This window comes from Schistocerca americana, chromosome 5 (assembly GCF_021461395.2).
Source record: "Schistocerca americana isolate TAMUIC-IGC-003095 chromosome 5, iqSchAmer2.1, whole genome shotgun sequence".
Lineage (NCBI taxonomy): Eukaryota > Metazoa > Arthropoda > Insecta > Orthoptera > Acrididae > Schistocerca > Schistocerca americana.
Genome location: NC_060123.1, coordinates 386,239,908 through 386,260,317, shown reverse-complemented (window position 1 = coordinate 386,260,317; position 20,410 = coordinate 386,239,908). Strand labels below are relative to the sequence as shown.

Here is a 20,410-nt window from a genome sequence, read left to right as displayed (position 1 = left end):
GCCAGGTAAAGACTTACAATCGTGGTGACATTGCAGAAAGGCTTTGCAATGATGGACCAGCCTGGGGTATATTTCCACATGGTTGGGACATCAAGATGATTTATTTGTGCTTGGAAGCAGTGTAACAGCACAACAAGTGTACTGTTAATCGTTATAAACACCCTCTGATTCTAGTACAGTCATGCGCACTCTGGCAGCACCTTCCATGACATCGGGTCCAGGTAGGCTTTCAGCACACTACGGGCCAGCTAGCAGCCCACACTGGACTGACCAGCCAGCTCCACCAGACCAACTCATGAGTCTAACTTCACCACCAAGGACTTAGGCAACAATAGGGATTTATCCCTCATGAGCCACAGCAGCACTGAACTTCTGCCTTGGAGCACAGCATTTCACAAACAGGGTGATACTGCCGCTGTCTCTCCAAACCAGGGTGAGCTCCTAACCCAATAGCTGTGGCTGCCTGCAGGAATTCTTGGTCATACACATCGTTGGCACTGCTCAATTGCGGCCACATATTGCTAAGTCAGGCATACACTGCTGATTGAGGTAAACAGTGTTAGGAAAGCAGGACATGGGGATCAGTTGTCCATCACACCATCATGGTTTTCTAAAGTCTTCGGCATTGCCCGTGAACCACATGCCTGCAGAGAATGTATCCAAAGGTGCCACATCATTCCGATGTTGCAATCCAAGACGAATAAACTATGTTGTATCTTGCAGTAGAGTTTTCCTAGCCATCCTCAGCCCACCACTTCCGCACCATAGTGGCCACATTCATCTTTGGGTCACTACGGAAGGAGCAGTTGCTAACATCCAAAACTATACATTTGAGCCTATAAAAAATTTTCGTAATAAGCTACATTTGGAGCACTGCAATTTGTGGTTGCGGAACAAGGACAGGGGAGAAGACAGAAATGACTCGATTAGAAGCCTCTGATATGTGCCATTATGGGAGACTGTTAAAGATCGGAAGTTCTGACAGAATAATTTTCAATAAATAAATCCATAAATAAATAAAGTAAGGAATGAAGTAGTCCTGCAATGAGTCAATGAGAAGAAAGTGCCCAAAAAGAACATTATAAATTGAAGAAAGAGAATGGTTGCATACATATGAGGGGTACTCAAATGAAACCAAAATAGTTTTTTGGTGCGGAGATCTTTTGTAGTGCTGTGTTATGCGACTGGGATACAGAGAGCAGAAATTCCAGAATAATTAAGAAGATTGCTTTCACTGAAGTAAGTCAAGACTAGTTTTGGCAGATTTTATACTGACAACCGTTTTGCGTATTTGATGTCTCTGCAATGGGTGATTTTCGTGAACAGTGTGCGGCGGTGTAATTTCGCTTTTTACTCAGAAAAAGTGGAGCAGAAACTCGTGGAATGTTAACAACGGCGTACAAGGGCAATGTGAGAAAAGACAAAGTGTTTGAGTGGTTTTTCTGTTTCAAAAATAGTGAAATGTCAGTTTACAGATCTCGTTCTGGTCATCCTTCCATAACCTGAACATATGAAAATGTTGAAAACATTCATGTCCTCATCAACGAAGATCGACGGCATACCACTTAAGAAGTGCTACTGGGAGTGACTTGGAGTTCAGTACATCGAATTGTGACAGAAGACTTGATAATGAAAAGGGTGGCTGCCAAATTCATGCCACAACTGCTAACTGCAGAACGAAAACAGGGTCATATGGAAGCATTGTGTGCTTTGAAAAAAGATTCCCAAAAGACTTCAACTTTTTTTAAAAAAATCACAGAGGATGAAACTTGGTGCTATCTTTACGATTCTGAATCAAAGGAACTATCAAACCAGTGGAAGTCTTCAAGTTTGACTCATCCCAAGAAAGCTCATCAAGTGAAATTAAACATAAAAACAATGCTGATTTGTTTTTTGGATGTGAGAGAAATAGTCCATTAAGAGAGTATTCCACAGAGTCGATGGTTAACTGGGCTTTCTATTTGGAAGTTTTGAAAAGGTTGCGTGAAAGTGTGCGGCAGTAAAGGTCTGATTTGTTGCAGTAGGGTTACTTGTTTTCCTATCATGATAATGGTCTGCTCACACAGCCCTGTCTGTACGACAATACTTGACCAAAAAATGGTGTGACCCCCGTTTCTCAACCCCCCCCCCCCCAATACACATCTGACTTTGCCAAACTTTTTTTTTTTTTTATTTCCTAGAATGAAAAGTCATGAAGGTAAATCATCTTGCTGATGTTTCTGAGGTGAAGAAGAAAACGATGCAGGAGCTGTCAACCATCACAAAAGATGAATTTAAAGAATGTTTTGAAAAACGGAATAAAAGTTTAGACATGTGTATTAGAGCAAGTGGAGCGTACTTTGAAGGGGTTTGAAGGTTTGGGCTTAAAATGTGAATAAATAAGTTCGTAGAAAAAAAGGTTAAGTTTCTTTTGGGTACTCTCTTGTATTACAAAATAAATTGTTCTTGAAAATTATGTGGTAGTTGAAGGCATGATGGAAAGAAAGATCGCACCAGGAGGCTATAATAGATATTAGCACTGCAGAACACTGATGTCACAGGATATAACAGTTGTGCAGAAATGGAAGTGGACATCTTGCAAGTGACATTTCTGGAGAACTGTTTCAAACGAACCTTACGATTGATGACCGGAACAAGAAGTCATATGACTCTCCACCTAGTGCATTGTCATGCTGGTTAACTCATTGACTACCACATGCATAGAGATGGATGTTTCACAGCCAGACCAAGTCTTGGTTTCAGATGTGAGGTTCTGTTGTGACCACCGGTAGAGACGTGGCGTCAGATATAAGGTTCTGCTGTGACTATCATTGACATTATGTGGCAGTCAACATGTTACGGCACATTGAGCTCAAATCTAAACCGGAAAGACTATTACACAAAGCAAAGCTGTGACGAGTGAGGTCACAGTCATCATGTTAAGTTGGGGCATGCAGCCAAATTGTTCTGCCACCCAGAAAAAATACAATTACTATTTATATCTGCTATGGGACGCTATCTGTCTTTAGTTTGTAGTTCACTGTTAATATTGCCATATGTCTACTAGTCATTCCCTGAGAGAACAACTTCACACTTATTCTGCCCTGTTTACATTTTTAATATTCATATCACTACTAAATTCCATATGAAAAGGCCTAGGAAGGCCAACAGTACCAACTGCTGTATCATTCTCAGATGACAGACATCACTGGATGCGGATATGGAAGAGCATGTGGTCAGCACAGCGCTCTCCCAGCTGATGCCAGCTTTCATGACTGGAACTTTCAGGCAGTAACTCGTCTTACGAAAAACACGTCTCTCTGTACCTAACGAAGGAAATTCTGTAGAAATATTTAGGCTACAAAACTGTTAACACATTGCTTTGTTCCTCACCTCGAATATTAAACAAGCCACAGAAATGAAATAGCTTTAACAGTTCTAAGAATTATTTCTCAGGTTAAGTTGTGCTAACAATTCGCACCAATCAAAATTTCTCTCAGCTGTGTCAGACGAAGTTTATGCTTGACAGATGTGTCAAGCAGTGCCATACAGAATCAAATATTTGACAAACCTAGTAAAGGTTGACAGTTGTTTGACTGTGTGTGCAGGCTTTCAGGTTTGGCAGGAGAGATGACCTTTGCGAATGCCGGAGAACTGGTTGCTGATTGGATAACATTCACGATGTCATAAGAAAGCCAAAAAATAGGACATGGATGCTACTGATGCTCAAAAGTTTCATAGGCAACAATTTAAGTTGTACTTGTCAGCACTCCTAGGTTCCTGCCTCACCACACTCTCGAGTATCTCATCATATGGAGCAGCTAAGTTATTATGTGAACTTTTATTAACTGTGATTGAAATTTTCCAGTTTTCATTCGACTTCGTACTTGTGAATGTTTGGGCTTAAACTATTAAGTTGCTGCGATGGTATGATTGAGAATTTACCAATGTCCAATTATATAGAGAACTTCAAAAAGTGATTATTTTATTTTCACCCAACATCAGTGATAATTAAAATGCTTCCCTCCTTTCACACATTTAAGGATGGTATTTTACCCCAGAACCAAAAGTCATATGGTTTGAGATCCAGCAAACGAGGAGGCCATGCAACTGGACCCACTCGTCCGATCCATCGACCATTCAAGAGACAATTGAGATGAGTCGGGATGTTAACGGTGAAGTGGGCTAGGGCACTACCATGTAGCAGCCACATAATCATTTGAATCATCAATGGCGTTTCTGCCAGCAGGGGAGACAAAGGCCCACAAGAAACGCTGATATTTCCTGCCTATTAGGTGACATGGAAGGAAGACTGGTCCCAAAATACAGTCACCAATTAATGAACATTGAATGATGTGGTTGTTGTCAGCAGGGATGGGTGTCCTGATACAACCTTGCTGCCCACCACCATTTGCCTTTTTGAAAATAAACACCATGTTGACAAGTTCTCGATTCAAATATGGAATACTATATCACATCCACTAAAAGATGAGTTATCAAGAGATATGAGTCGGACACAACATTACCATTTACTATGGCGGGAGAGGGCACCAGGGCATGATGTATGAGGAACAGTACCACTCTCTAGGAGGAAACCATGCATACTATAACTGTGGCTGCATGATACAGTGTGTTTAGAACACAGTCTCTGTAACAAAGTATGATGAATGAATGGTCTCTCTAGCATGGAAACCATGCATTTCCGGACATAACTGCATTAAAACTTTTTTGTTCCATATCCTCTCATCGATCAATCCCTAGGGTTTGTATATAGTGGAAAAAAATCGCCCTGTAGAATTGAGCTGTAGTCAATGCCTCAAGTGCATAGATGAATACAAAAAAATTAAATATGAAAAGAAATCGCATTACACGCCTAATGAAAAACAGTGTAATTAAAATGACCAAAGTTACTGAATATATTTTCATTTTCTGCCCCAGGAGGGTAGAAAGTTGTTCATTTTGTTTAATGAAGTACTTTTAGTTTACTTTCTCGTTGTAGGAAGAAGACAGCAATTAAGAAGACTGAACACTTATCTGCTATCGTAACTGTCAAATTATATTCAATACTGATTTTTTTTTTTTTTTTTTTTTTTTTTTTTTTTTTTTTTAAGCACTTTTATGGTTGATCTCACAGAAAACAGACTGTCATTAGTTTTAATAAATTATTGAAAATACCCAACTAACTATTTCTATTTAAAATATAGAGTTCTGCTTTCAGGTCAAAATGTCCAGCTTTGTATGACACTGCGTCCAGTTTTTCTGTTTTTGGGCCTGGCAACCATTTTTCTAGGTAAAGACACCTTTAAATAGTTTTTCTATATTGGTATTACTGTCAACGACACCGGTGGGTTAACTTTCATCGATTCCATACCGCCAAAGAGTCTTTCGAAAGAGTACAGCAAAAACAAGAAAGTAACTTGTATGTAAAATAACTTGATTTATTTTTAAGAATTCAGTCGCATCTATAACCGCCGCACTGCACCACGCAGCGTAAAATCAAGAAAAGAGACTCGGAGCAGCTCGGCGCGGCCGTCAAACCGCATTGCTCTGTTCAACAACGAATATACTCTGCGCAGTGTCGATAAACCTCAAGAATTCGTTCGCTCGTGGGCGTCTCTGTTCAGATGACGTGTATCGCACTATTTCTGACCCGAGTTTGGTCGCAGCGTGGCCAGGCACACACTGTATGGACGTGGATTTAGCGTCGCACTAAAGCTGCTGTTACACATTCACTAATATATACAAACCGTCAATATAGTGATCGTCTGATGGAACGTATTGACCTACCGCCAATATTAGAAATATTGACGAGCAGTTTTTGACAATATTCGCAATTTAGATACTGGCAGAGCTTCATGAACCAGCTACCACAGTGCTCTGTTTACGTTCTCAATTCGTCTTCGCGCTTGTCATTCCTCAGATTAAATTTTCAACTAGTCTTTTAGCACAAAGCGGTTTTTAAATTCGACCATGCAGGGGTAGTCGTTATTTTTATCACTTTTGGATGGTGAATGGAGCGTTCACTGTTGGAGTGCTTTCTTTATTAATTTGAAAACGTAGTGGTCTTACTAGCTTGTTGAGTTACACAACAGTGTGTAAGGAAAGATTGTACTTCGAAATGCATTTTGCGTATATGCTATCATTACTAATAGGTCTGCAAAGTAAGTGTCTACCGCACCATATTATCATAAAACGTAAAATATATTTTCTTGAATTGCCTGAATATATCACTGCAGGACGAATGTAATTACTTCACAGGTTTCAATAACAAGTTTCCTAATTCTGTTTGTTGACACCGCAGCACTCAGCTTCAAACACTCAAATGACGTGTCTGTAGCCAGAAATCTGTTACATCGATCTCTCGTTCACTGCAATTGCCTCTCACATTAACGTATTTTTTCTCTATTTCATGTTGTATCAGTATTAATAATTTGCCGTTAAGGTGGAGGATGCATCCGAGAATAATGTACAAACTCGTTCGGGTCCGATTTTAGCAGTAAAGTATCGTACAACACATTCTTGGACACATTTACTCTTTTTCGTAGTCTACCAGCTATATCTAATGTTAAGTGCGGCAAACGCTTTATTTTCTGTATTCGACATCGATACCCCACTAAAATCGCCTTACCAATTGACATCAACTCTGATAGTGTGAGATCTGCTTCAGTGCATGGAAGTTCTCACAAAGTAGTATTGTCACTACCCTTGATGGAGTTTTCATGTGCGTCATAACAATATTGTAAACAGTATATGTCCGTACAGTATCTTCTATCTGTCGTTCTAAATGTCTCTGTACATGAACAAAGAGTATAAGAGCGGTAGATAAGCCGACGATTTGCGTCAGTCGATGTGGAATATCGGCGTCTCTGTAGTCTGTATATCATGGCAGACGTGGTGAAGGAAGCGGTGTCCCAATTGCAAGAAAATTTGACAGAAAACGCGAATAATGGCACAAGTAGACCACCGGCAACCCCTGAGGGGATGGCAGTCGCATACGGAAGTCTCGTTATTATGGCTCTTCTACCAATTTTCTTTGGGTCATTCCGTTCTGTGAGACACCATAAGGAGCAGAAGGTAACTTGTAATTGACGTGTACGATACGAGAGCCTTGATAAACGGTTCCGAAAGGCTGTAGCTCTAAAATTAAAATGCCATAAGCATAAAAGTTGCTTAATGTTTATCGGCCCCGTTAGAAATTATGTTCCATTGTTTGACATTCCTTAAATTATGGTATGAAATGTTTTCCAGCATAATTCTGTTGTTGCACTTGCACGTGTATAACAATGCTTGTAAACTTATATAAGTAGCTAGAAATAAACAAATCGTTAACTTATTATTTTGATTTAGAAGAAAAAGTTGGTAATTTACTTGATAGTAGTTGCAGTTTTGACAGCCGACAAATTTTTCATGTAATGAGGAAAAAATTACTCTGTTAAGGCAGTGGACCATGTTAATGTGATTTCTCGCAGACCACTGACTTTGGGAAAATTTGCCAGTATTTATGCCATACTTTTAAATTTCAAACTGTTATTGAAATTAATTGTTGGGAGCTGCAGTCAATGTTTGCAGTTTCTTATTTCTACCTGAGTTTGTGGGACGCATTGCTCAGGAATATAGGAAACGAGAATTTGTTGAACAATCTGGATTTGCAGAAGAGAGTGCTCTGTTCTACTGTTCACTAGAATCACACTAGTTGGGTGTATCGAAGAGGAGGGCTAGTTAATCTCGAATGCTTAACACTACAAATTTGTGCTGCTTTTGTCGTACCAACTGGTCGACCTGTAAGGAATAATGCTGTATGTAAATGTCACACAGGTAGGTTTGGTTGATTAAGTTGTGGTTTAACAATTGTGGTCTGATTGGAGGTGCATTCCTGATCAATGATAAAGTTAATAAACCCAGTTGTGGAGAAATTGTAGGTGATTGCGAAATTCACTGAAAGTCGCGATTTCTTAGATGAGGAAGAATTGCTAAAGATGTTATGTTGTACGCAGCCAATTGTCCTAGAATATCTGTACATGTAAAATTTTGTAAATATATTAATCTCATCAGTTACTGGTTATAAAGTACCACTGTGTGTAAATAGAAATCTTCAATTTTAAAATGATTCAAATATTGTATTTTGGAGTTCATTATACACATTTTTATTGTTTTAACAGAAATGAGGACCAATCCCAAAAGCAAGATCCTCCTGAGTAGATGGTTTGTCATGAGAGATGGTAATAAAACCTGTTTCTTGTAGAGCTCATTGAAGATACAAAACTGTTGAACCTTCCATAGCTATTTGTATTTGTTGTTGTAGAGCATGTTGGCTTTTGTCTCATGACCTTCAACCAACTTGTAATGATTTTTTGAAATTTTGCTGACACGTGCGATTGGTATTGTCAGAGATTCACCGCCAATCGCTGGCAGCAGATAAATCTGGGGAAGTGATGACAATAGAGGAGGTGAAAGGTGGTTTTGTTTTGATAAATGCTGTGGACTCTGCTCATTTGCAGGCCTTTTTTTTTAACTCAACTTAACCACTCTGTGTCACCATTACTCTCCACACTACTCAGATCGTCTTCTACTGAGATATCATGGTGAACTGGAGAGAAAGTTGTTTGCTAATCTGGAAAGAGGCAAATTTAAATTCATTTGCTGCATCTATAAAAGGTCAAAGGAAACAGATTTTATACGGGAGCTTTCATATGATATTTGAGTGGAGCACGCTGCTGCAAAAAGAAAAAGCAGTGAATTGCCAGCGTGACATCAGGAAACGTGTACTCTCGCTTTAAATTGGCAGACGTCTTCTCACATAATCATCTGAGTATGTGAGTTGCAAGCATTCACAGCATGATAGAATGTCTTGTAAATGTCTCCCTCCTAACTTTTACACCATATCTACCAAAAAGGGTGAAAAATCCAGCAGTACAGGCCTGCTGAGAGACATGTATTTCAGTGTGGAGGATGGGGAGGAATGCCTCCATGCTGTAATTAGTGACAAGCTTTGCAACAACAGTTTTCACCAGATAATTCAGTAATTAAGCTTCCAATCCCTCTGTTGCCCAGCCATCACAGCACTTCTAATTGTCTGCCCCCTTCCTTGAGAAACCCCTCATCTTCAGTGTGGTGTCTCTTACATCTCCGTCTTGGCCAAATTGCCTGAAAAACATTGCTTTCACAAGGAATCCCATACCTGAAGGCTGCCCACAGAGTAAACATCTTTCCCAAGTACTTCAGACTGGCAGTCCAAGGTCAAATAGTGGCTGAAAGAACTTTGAGCAGTGAGGTCACCCATTCTTCTGTTGCTCCATAACTTAAAAACTGGATAAAGCTTCACAAGATTGAAAACCATAAAAAAGGGAAGAAGAACAAACTTAAGATGATAGTACTGACTATTTTCTATGCACCAGACTCTACATAAGCTGATGTAGGTTATCCATGTGCTAAATAAAGTCATCGTGATGTAACCTTCTCCTCCATCTCCTTTACAATCACCCTCACTTTGTCAGAGACTGACAAAAAGGCCTCCAGTCAACTGTAACAAGTTTTATTGCCACCTTCCTGCATTACATAATTGGTGTTGAGTTACCCAGCACTACGTTTACCGGGAGAACAGATTTTATGCCATAGGAGCGGGAGTTTCATTGCAGTTGACAAAAATACTCTCTCTATTGAGGTTGCAATTGAGTGTGACAGTGAAGTTATCTGGTTGCCTATAACAGGTCTAGCTGAAACTGAGCTAATGTAGGGTGTTTCTACTGACCACCCAGTTCCTCTGTGATAGTTTTAGAATCATTCAAAGAAAGTCTGCTGTCAGCAGAGTGTAAATATCCAGATAATGTATTGCAGTTGGAGGCAACTGTAACGTACCAAGTATAGATTGCGACGTCTATGGATTCATTGCATGGGGTACAGACACAGTCTTGCAAAGTACTTTTGAGGACAGTTTTCTGAAAACTATCTTGAGCAGCTCTTTGGTAGCTTACACACAATGAAAAGTCATTAACTTTGTAGTGACAAACAGGCCAGAACTTACTTATGTCAAGGTAGAGAAGGATTAGTGATGTGATGCCATTGTAATGACTATGGTTATGAAAGTTAATATATCAGTCAAGGCGGCCAGGGGAGTATCTCTGCTAGAAAGAAAAGGTAAGCAGTTGTTAGCATCTCACTTGGACAACGAAATGATGAAAAATGGAAATGAGCGTTTGGCGTCATTGGCCGCCTTGGTGCAGGTCTTATTACATTCGACGTCCCATTGAGGGAACTGCGCACCCGATGGGGATGAAATGATTAGGAAGACAACACAATACCCAGTCCTTGAGTGAAGAAAATCTCTGACCCAGCCGGGAATCGAACCCGGGCCCGTAGGACATCAATCCGTCACGCTGATGACTCAGTTATCTGGGCGAACAAAATGAAATGATGTATATAGAGGAATTATGGACAAAGTTTAAGCAGATTGTAAATTGTGCTCTGGGCAAGTATGTCTCTAATAAATAATTAATGACAGAAAAGACCCAGTGTGGTTTAGCAGCAAAGTTCAGCAAATGCTGAGGGAGGAAAGGCTGTTGCACTCTGTTCATTACAGAATGCTCGATCAATGGCAAGCAGAGGTAACAGAGATTTGATAGCAATAGCTATGACTGAGAACCCGAGAAAATTCGGGCTCTATGTAAAATGACGTAGTGGGTCTAAGGCTTCCAGTTAGTCTGGTGTGGCAGTTGAACTATCAAAACAAAAGCCAAAGTTTTTAATTCCCCATTTAAAAAATTGTTCGTGCAAGAGAATAGTACAAACATACTGTTTTGTGACTTTCACACAAAATCCCCTGTGGTCGACATGGTAATAAGCATCTGTGTCGTAGGTAAACAACTGAAAGAGTTCAAAACAAATAAGTAGCCAGGTCCAGTTGTTTTTCTCTTGCTTTATGAGCGAGTGGAACAAGAAATGAAATGATGAGTAGTGGTGTTACTAGTGGTAGAGGTACCCTCCACCACACTTTATATGGTGGCTTGTGTAGTATGTATGTGGACATAGGTGTTTCGTATTCTTACTGATCACTACCCTGACCACAAGTGTTATCAATTGTAGTGTCAAAATAGTGCTAAACGTGAGAGGGTGTTTGGAGGTGTCTCCATGATAGCCTCTATGGATACAAAACAATATGACCACATACTTATTGGCTTGTTGTGCCACCAAAAATACATATGTGTGATTATTTGCACTAAGCAGACATTCAATATCTTGATTATACATTACCAGAAGACTTATCACACTACTCAAACCATTGTCACATTATTCTGACTTAGTGACGAGGACAGTGGCCTGATGGAAGATGCCATCACCATTTTGGAAAACATTGAGCATGAAGTTATGCAGCTGGTCAACAATAATGTTCACTTAGTCCATAGCTATCATGGTGGCTTAGATTACCAGCACATGTGCCCTGTGCATGTTTGAAGTAGCTGTTTTCCTTGATGACAGTGTATCAGGACATGACATGGAGTAGTGAGGAGCACGATCCATCCGACTAGGTGAAAAGTGTCCATTGGCCAGTCTCAATCTGGTACACACTGCAATCATAATCAGCAATTCAGACTGGAAAAATAGTCATTCGCAATTCAGTCTGTACCTTATTGCAGATCTAGAGTTCAGCCACAGTACAGCTATTATCACAGCATATGAAATGAGTGATATAGATTCAGCAGGCCTGTAAATACACATTATTACACTACCTTAGCATGTACATAGCATAATTTGATTAATTAGATGAATTAAGATATGTACGTGCCAAAGCCGTGTAATAAAATGCATTTACAAGCCTGTTGAGTCTTCATGACTCATTTCACATGCACTGATGATAGCTGTACTTTAGCTGAAAACTAGATCTGGAATTAAAGTACAGATTGAATCATGACTTATTGTTGACTTCCTTCTAGTTTGAATTACGTCAGTCACTGGGCACAGTGGTTCAAATGGAATCCAACCTGATGCTGATTAACTATATTGTTAAACAATGGAAAATTCAGTATGGAATGTAGCAATATTAGAGAAGGTAAGTTGCTACTCACCATATAGCGGAGATGCTGAGTCGCGACACGCACACTCATGCGCGCGCACACACACACACACACACACACACACACACACACACACACACACACATTGTTGATAAAAAAAGTCTGTACAATTCAGTTGCACTACCAGCAGAACTGTATGGGTTGCCAAAGATGCACAAATACATATAGTGAGTGCTATTGGTTTTTCCACCTATTTTTGATTACCCACACTAATATGATGGTAAGCGGCGTGGTCTGAGTCATATATCAAGAATTCGGCACATTTTATCAGTAAATTAAGTGGCATTGTCATCCAGCTAGAAGGCATGTTAGTTAGTTTTGATGTGGTGTCGCTGTTTACTACGGTTCCCCTCAGTGAATTGTTGTTACAGCTGAATTGGATTCTTCCTCCTGATATTGCATTAATGTTTCAGTATTGTCTCACAACCACGTATTTCAAATGGAATGATGTGTTCTACAAACAGACTGAAGGTGTGGCTATGGGAGCCCCTTAAGCCCAGGCATAGCGTATTATTTTGTGGAAACATTCAAGGCTGCCAACAAGAAACTGAATGTTTAGTTCCAGTTCCCAGATGATATGTTTGTTTTGTGGAGGCGTGGTAAGAAAGAAAGAAGATGGTCGTTTAGGCCACACAGAGACCATTACCTACACTTGGATTTGAACTACCACCCACAACAAAAGTGAGATATCATAAAAATGATGATGGATAGAGCAAGGGACATCTGCAAACCAGAGCTGCTTGATGCAGAAATAAACTCTCACACCCATGCACTGCTCAAGAATGGTTATTTGTTAGCTGAGGTAAGCGTTAAGACCACTGCACAGAAATCATAGTGATGCACAGGTGCCTGTGAAATCAAAGATTTTCTTGCCTTTCGCTAAGGATGTTATTGACTGCATAAAATAAAAAAAAAGAGGGAATGTTGCGGTACTCTACAGACCCACACGGAAGATACAAGATTACCTAAAATCGGCCAAGGATGCTTGCCAGCTTCCGGAAAAAGCAGGAATTTGTAGGGTTCCATGTAGCTGTGGGAATGTGTATATGGGTATTTCAGAAAGAACGGTAAAAAAAATGACAAGAGGAGTACAAGGGCAATTGCAGGTGGAGAGATATTGACAGATTTGCTGTTGTGGAAAGTGCTTTACAGCCAGGAGATCACCACATTAATTTTGATAGGACTAGAGTACTGGCAGCCGCAAGCAGGTACCATCAAAGGCTATACATAGAGGCTACAGAGATTATAATACATCCCACTGATTTCAGTAGGAAGGAGGAGGAGGGCATAAAACCGAATATTGGATCCCAATGTGGCTAGTCTGCCAAAATGAGATGATAGCAATAGTGGACGACAACAATCGACAATGGCCAACCATGTTCGGTATTCAAAATGTGACGTCTCACATTGCTGCATGGAAGTATGTATGAATGGAATTTTGCTGCTGTCAGTGAGTCAGGGTGTGAATTGGAGACAGAGAAGCTACGATCCCCCCTGAAAATGTCCTCTGCACGCTGGGACGAAACATTTGGTTTAAATGTAAAATCCGTTCAACAGTAGCACAATAACTGGAACATTTTATTTATTGTAAAGTTGGTCATGATACATATTGACCACAGAAATTTTTGTTTCTTCCTTTAAGTATGGGCTATGCCCTACAGTTTCTTAGGTTACTGGCAGCTGACTATCTTGTCTCAGCTATCATTTATACCAATTTGTTTGTCACTGTACGTTGTTCCACAGCACGTTTTGTGGTGACATTCATTACAGAGTGCTGCATACACTTATAAATGAAGGAAGGTGTCCATCTTTCCTTTAATACTCACCATGTCAAATTGTGCAATGAATCTTTGAGAAAATAACGTCATAGAGACCACACCCTGCACTATGATATGGGTCCATGTCCCAAATTGGCCCACAAACAAAGCCATCAGCACGCAAGTGAGGGTTTTTAAATACATATTCAGCTTTGGCTATTAAAATTAATTATTCGTAAAGTACAAAATTTTAGTTTCAGTATGCAGCCATTTTTAAATGGAACAATGAATATTTCATATCAAATTTTAATTATGTTAAACAGTGGAAACTACATGTAGGAATGCCAACAATGTAGGAAAAGGTAGATTACTACTTTCCGTAGAGAAGACACCTTAAGTTGCAGACAGGCACAATTAAAAGAAGACACTTACACAAAGCTTTCGGCCAGTCTTCAGCAGTAGAAGAGGAAAAACACACACACACACACACACACACACACACACACACACACACACACACACAAAGACCACCAACTCTGGCAGCTCAAGCCCAAATGCAACTATCACTTGGATGACAGCAGCAACATGGAGGGGGAGGGGGGGGGGGGAATTAAGGGAGATTAAGGGATAGTAATGTATGGGTGGTGGGACAGAGGAACAGGTGGGGAGACAGAGGAGTACTGTCTGGCAGTGTGTGCAAGGACTAGATGCCAACAGGCATAGTGTCAGGAGGTTGGGGCAGGGAGGTGGGGAAAAAATAAAAAGAAGGGGGAGTGAAAAGGAGAGAGAGAGAGAGACAGGCGGTGGTGTTGACAGAGGGCAGCAAACAAAGAAGGCAGGTGATGAGAAATGGGAGGATATGATAGGACGGAGGGGGTGGAAATTATTGGGTAGAGGGTGTGGGGGACAGTATGTTGCCATAGGTTGAGGCCAGGATAATTATGGGAGTGGAGAATGTTTTGTAACAATAATGCCAGTTCAGAAAAGCTGCTGGAGGAGGGGAGGATCCAAGTGGCTTGATTGGTGAAACTGCCATTGAATTCAAGCATGTTATGCTCAGCTGCATATTTGTGAACAGTTTGACAGTGGCCGTTCATTCCGATGGACAGCTGGTTGGTAGTCATACCAAAATAAAAAGCTGTGCAGTGGTTGCAGCAGAGCTGGTACATGACATGACTACTTTCTCAGGTGGCTCATCCTCTAATGGAGTGGGGTAAACCTATGACAGGACTGGAACAGGAAGTGCTGGATAGGTGGATTGGGTTGGTCTTGCACCTGGGTCTTCCTTGAGGCAAGGGGTTCGGGTTGGGATTGGGAGTGGCATAGGGATGGACTAGGATGTTGTGGAGATTGGGTGGGTGACGGAACACCATTTTAGGAGAGGTGGGAATGATCTCGCCTAGGGTGTCCATCATTTCAGGGCATCCCCCCACCCCATAAACTGCTATTCCATCCCTTTCCCTGCCCCCTCCAGGTTGCTGCTGCTATCCCACATGACAGTTGCATTTGGGCCTGAGCTGCCAGAGTTGGCGGTCATGTGTATGTGAGGTGTGCTTGCTTGTGTGTATGAATGGGACCACTGTAGCCAACTTTATACAAAGAATTTATCAGTTTTCTGTCAACCCAGTACTTCTTCATTCTCTCAGATCTCATCCTTCTTTCTTCATCGGAAATCACCATTCCTATTGTCTGTTTGTTGATTCTCATTTGCAGTCTGTCTGTTTGTCTGCGAGTTTCCTGATTTTGTCAGTTTTGTTTCTTAGGTCTTCCAGGGTAATCTGTAGCTCATCCATGTCTTCCTTGATTTCTGTAATCCACTTAATGTTGCACTTACTATTCCTTAGTTTTTCTATTATTCTCCTGATGATTCTGTTCTCTGGTGTTCTGATTAGATGTCCGAAAAGTGAAATGCATTTCTTCCTGATTGTACTCATTCCCAGTTCTATTTCCTTACTGACTGTTTCATTTGTAGCTACTCTCCAGTGTCCATCTTTCTGGTATAATTTGTTGATGCGCATTCTGATGATTCTTCACTCTGTTTTGAATATTTTGTCTATTTGTGCAGTGTTAGCTGTTTTGAAGATGGTAAGTGTCTTTTAATTGTGGCTGTCTGCATCTTCTTTATGGTAAGTAGTATTCTATCTTTTCCTGCATTGTTCAGTTACGTTAGACAATCAATATGTATCATGATCACATGGTCCATCTCCAGTGGTTGTATATATAATGCTTTCAGCTTCCTTGCATAAATAAGAGGAAACAGTTGAACATATTCACTGTTAGGTAGCATCTGACACTGCTGGTGGGAAGAACGTATCCAAATAATAAGCAGGCCAAGGCAACATTTTTAAAAATTTCATACTGAGAATATCCTTCCCTCTCAGGACTAGATAATAACTTCTAAGTGGCCCAAAAATCACAAATGCCACCTACTCAAGATTTTCAAAGCCTTGAAAATCATTTTTCTCCCTGTAGTGGAGGGATAGGACTGTCATCCCAGTCCTCACCTTAGGGGGGGGGGGGGGACATCTGATACAAACGGAGACTGCAATTCAACAGGCTTTCATCTAGTGACAGTACCTTATTGCTGACATTTTTTATTTATATAAGATGAACAACACGAACTGACACCACCATATTGTAGCTTCGGTGTGCCTAGGATTTTAGTGTATTCTGATTTTTATCCCAAACTTCCTTGCATTATCTCCTTGGTATATAGTGCAGAACTCTACATTACCAAGAGAATAGCATCCTTAAGTAAGAAATATTGTTTACAATTCTGTCTTGCTGCAGTTAATTGTATTGTAGACACCCGTTATTCTTGCACCAAAGGTCACAATTCGTGTATTTACTATAGCATTAAATTTGTTGTGTCTGTCAAATGTTAACTTTGAATATCCACCTGAAAGGCTTAATCATTGACACTCTATTGTAGTTCCCTTTCCTGTCTCATTACAGCAGGAGTTGTGTGCTTTTACCATCTCACCACAATCCACCCACACACAGAACTGTAGAACCATTTCTTCACAGCGGAGTTTTCATTGTCTTCAGCATCTTCAGATTGAGCTCTGCTGATAACTTCCAGCGTGGGGGTTCTTCCAAATTAGGAAATCCTTAGTAAGAATTTGTGTACTGTTAGGTTGCACACATACAATACTGATCCCACAAACCCCTCACTGGTGTGTCCCCGGCCACAGTTTAGATTGTCTGTTTCAAGGACCGAAAGCTTCTTTTTCCTCCTTCATCTTCGAAAGATTGCTCTTGGTGGTACTCAAATAATGCCAAGGGGTGGAAATAATGCACACTGATAGGACTAAGTAGATGGCTGGACTAGGCATGTGTTTGTGCATACTGAGACATGGAACAACACCCTGTACCAGTAGCTTGCAGTGTCTTAATGACAGAACTGGTAGACATAGCCCAGGGTGTACACTATAAAATCACCACTATGACCATTGTCTCTGGCTGAGATCCTAGATTTTCCATTGTTTGATTTTGCCAGACACATAAATGGTATTCTGTATGTAACAACCCTATGTACCCTTTACAGGCCTTACACCAGTGCTATCCTCAGTCTCAGGTAGTCGCATCTATCCATGGCATACTCTCAGATCATTACAATATGGAATATTTAGTCACATTTTTTGGATCCTGAAGTTATTATGCAGGCACCACTAACAGTGGAGGCACCAGGATACGACCTAGGAACATTTCAGTGTGTCTGATGGTCAGGCATTACTGGAGCAGGGAATAGACTCTTCCCTTTAACAAGCTGTGGGTAGGTTACGAAATTGCTGCAGTGTGATCTTCTCTCCATGCTTCCCAGAGTGTCAGTTGTCCTATGCTTACTCCCGGTCGCCTGTACTCATTTAACTCCTAACGATATCTTGTGCCATGAAGATCATCCCTAACATAATTATGGTGCCTCAGTGATGGTGAAGCATATTCTCTGTGTAGGTTGGTCTTGTGTATATGCTTTCTGCTGTCCTCACCAAACTCCTACATTTTACCTCTGCATCTCCTTGGTTTGCTTAAAGTACTGGTTATGCTCCAAATTAGTTCTTATTTATTTTTACCCCTTTACCGTTGTGGCAACACATCAACCTCCGCATGTTACAAAAGATGTAGCATATTGTTGTTTTGATTACCTGTAGAGCTGCCTGTGGTACTGATAGAGGGGTGATGGAGGGAGGGGACAAGGGGGACAGGACTGCAAAATCGAGCTCCCATCAGGGTTTTTTTTTTCGCGCTGCCGTATTTGCTCTTACTCGCCATCTCCATTGATGCCCCAGAATCTGCTAATGAGTACTCTTTAAGGCAGCTGCACATGCAACTAAAAGCTTGACAAGCATGTATGAAGAAGCATTTTGAACATATGTGAACTTCTAACTTAGTTGAATCTTTTGAGGTAATTTGTGAGTTCCTTGTAATATAGCCAGTATGGATAAGACGTTTGCTGGCTAATATTTTGAAACTGGAGTTAGCAAACAAGCTGTAGACAGTCAAATTAACCACCCACCCACCCACGGTTAATGTCTTGCCATTGGCATTGATCGGAAAAATGACTATTACCAGGTTAACAGTAGAACATTTAGCCATGCCTGTCCAATCTGCACCTATCAGTAATTAGCTGACCAGCTTAAGTAACAAAATAATATTTATTGTAAATGTTGCCTCTGAAACATAAGGAGATTTTATTTATTAATAAATAGGCATCTGGCCAGTCTGACTTAAGTCAGTGAACACCACTAAGGAATTGTCTGAATGGGGCAGAAATTGGTACATGTACAGACAGACAAATGATTGCTATTTCAGAAAAATTGGGTGATTTATTAAAGAGAAAGAGCTCCGCAAATTGAGCAAGCCAATAACATGTTGGACTATTTCTGATCCTTGTGCAAGCAGTTATTTGGCTTGGCATTGATTGGTTGAGTTGTTGGATGCGCTGCTGAGGGATATAGTGCCAAATTCTGCCCAGTTGGTGCGTTAGATCATCAAAAACGAGGTGGTTGGACGGCCCTGCCCATAATGGTGCAGACATTCTCAATTTGGGAGGGGGGGGGTGGGTGTTTGGGGGAAAGGGGGGGGGGGCATCTGGTGACCTTACTGGCCAAGGTAGGGTTTGACGAGCATGAAGACAAGCAGTAGAAACTTGCAGTGTGTGGGCAGGCATTATATTGCTGAAGTGGGACTAGAATATTGTTGACATACTGCTGTGCTTTAAGGATGCCACAGATGACAAAAGGAAATGGCAACCCAAACCATCACTCCTGTTTATCAGGCCACATGACAGGTGACAGTCAGGTTGATGGAAAGGAAGATAAAACTTTGATGGCCACTTTGCTGACAAAAAACTGTAGAGAGTATTCAGTCTTTATTACAGATTCTGGTAGATGGATCACATTCCTCAGCAACCTATTGATAGTATATGCAAAATTTTACAGAATAAATTTAATCTGTGTTGAGAAAGAAGACCAGTTATCTGAGTGGGACAGAAGACATCTACATCTACATGACTAATCTGCAATTCTCACTAATACCCTTCAGAGGGTTCATCGAACTACTTTCACGTGGTTTCTGTACTGTTTCACTCTCAAACAACAAGTGGGGAATAACGTACACTTATAATCTCTCTCTGTGAGCTCTGATTCCTCTTATTTTTCTACGGTGATCATGTCTCCTTACATAAGCAGGCATCAGCAAAATATTTTTTATTCAGAAGAGAAAGTTGGAGATTGAAATTTCATTAAAAGATCTTGTCGCATCGAAAAATGCGTTTGTTTTAGTGATTGCCACCCACACTTGCGTATCGCATCTGTGACACTCTCCCGCCTATTTCACAATAGTACAAACCGAGCTGCCCTTCTTTGAACTTTCTTGATGTCCTCTGCTAGCAGAGGACAGACAAATCTAGTGTAGGCAGCCTCCCAAGTGAATTTTTTGCATCTTCTCGGTTTGCCTTCCTCACACTATTACTTATATGACTGTTCTGTACCTGCAGGAGTATGACAGGGATGCAACCTTCCACCACTCTTTGTTTATTAATAATATGAATAAAATCATCAGAGAGTGGAGACAAATGCTGCCCATTTTCATTCAAGCTAACAGAAACGCAAAACTAGATGCTTCGCTTTTTGCAGATGATTTAGCTCTCATACGTCTTTGGAGGCTAACCTGCAGCATTCTCTACACGCTTTCCAGATTATATCTGAGAAATACAACACACACACACACACACACACACACACACACACACACACACACACTCAATGGTCTTCTGCACAAAATACCCAGTACAAAGTAAAATCTGTTAGAAAAATAAAATTCTACAAAGAGTGAACACAATCACATATTTAGTTGGTAAAATGTTCTTTTTTGTAGAAGTAGACCTAGCTGGCAGGTACAAACAAACAATTGGAATTGTTAATAATGTATTGAAACTTTTCCTAGCCAAGAAGCACATCAAATATGCCTTCATAACAGCTAGGGAAGACTTGTGCTGTCCTATTGCAGTGAAGCCTGGACAGTAAAGGCGAAAGATGCTTGTGAAGTGAAATTCTTGTGACTAACAGCTGGTTACAAGTGGCATCAGTGAAAATGGGTTGTAGA

The 20,410-nt window shown here is 40.7% G+C and overlaps 1 protein-coding gene and 1 long non-coding RNA gene across 2 annotated transcripts in view; one reads left to right on the top strand and one right to left on the bottom strand.

Moving 5' to 3' along the window:
* Nucleotides 1–6,755, bottom strand: part of LOC124615359 — a 28,333-nt gene extending 21,578 nt beyond the window's left edge. Inside the window, exon 1 of the long non-coding RNA XR_006979782.1 lies at nt 6,608–6,755. This is a non-coding gene — a long non-coding RNA (uncharacterized LOC124615359). The remainder of the gene's footprint in view (nt 1–6,607) is intronic.
* Nucleotides 6,756–6,826: 71 nt separating this feature from the next.
* The window catches only part of LOC124615358 (minor histocompatibility antigen H13), a 38,452-nt gene continuing 24,868 nt past the window's right edge, over nt 6,827–20,410 (top strand). The window contains exon 1 of the mRNA XM_047143173.1: nt 6,827–7,053. Coding sequence (XP_046999129.1) covers nt 6,862–7,053 — 192 coding nt within the window. The 5' untranslated portion in view covers nt 6,827–6,861. The remainder of the gene's footprint in view (nt 7,054–20,410) is intronic.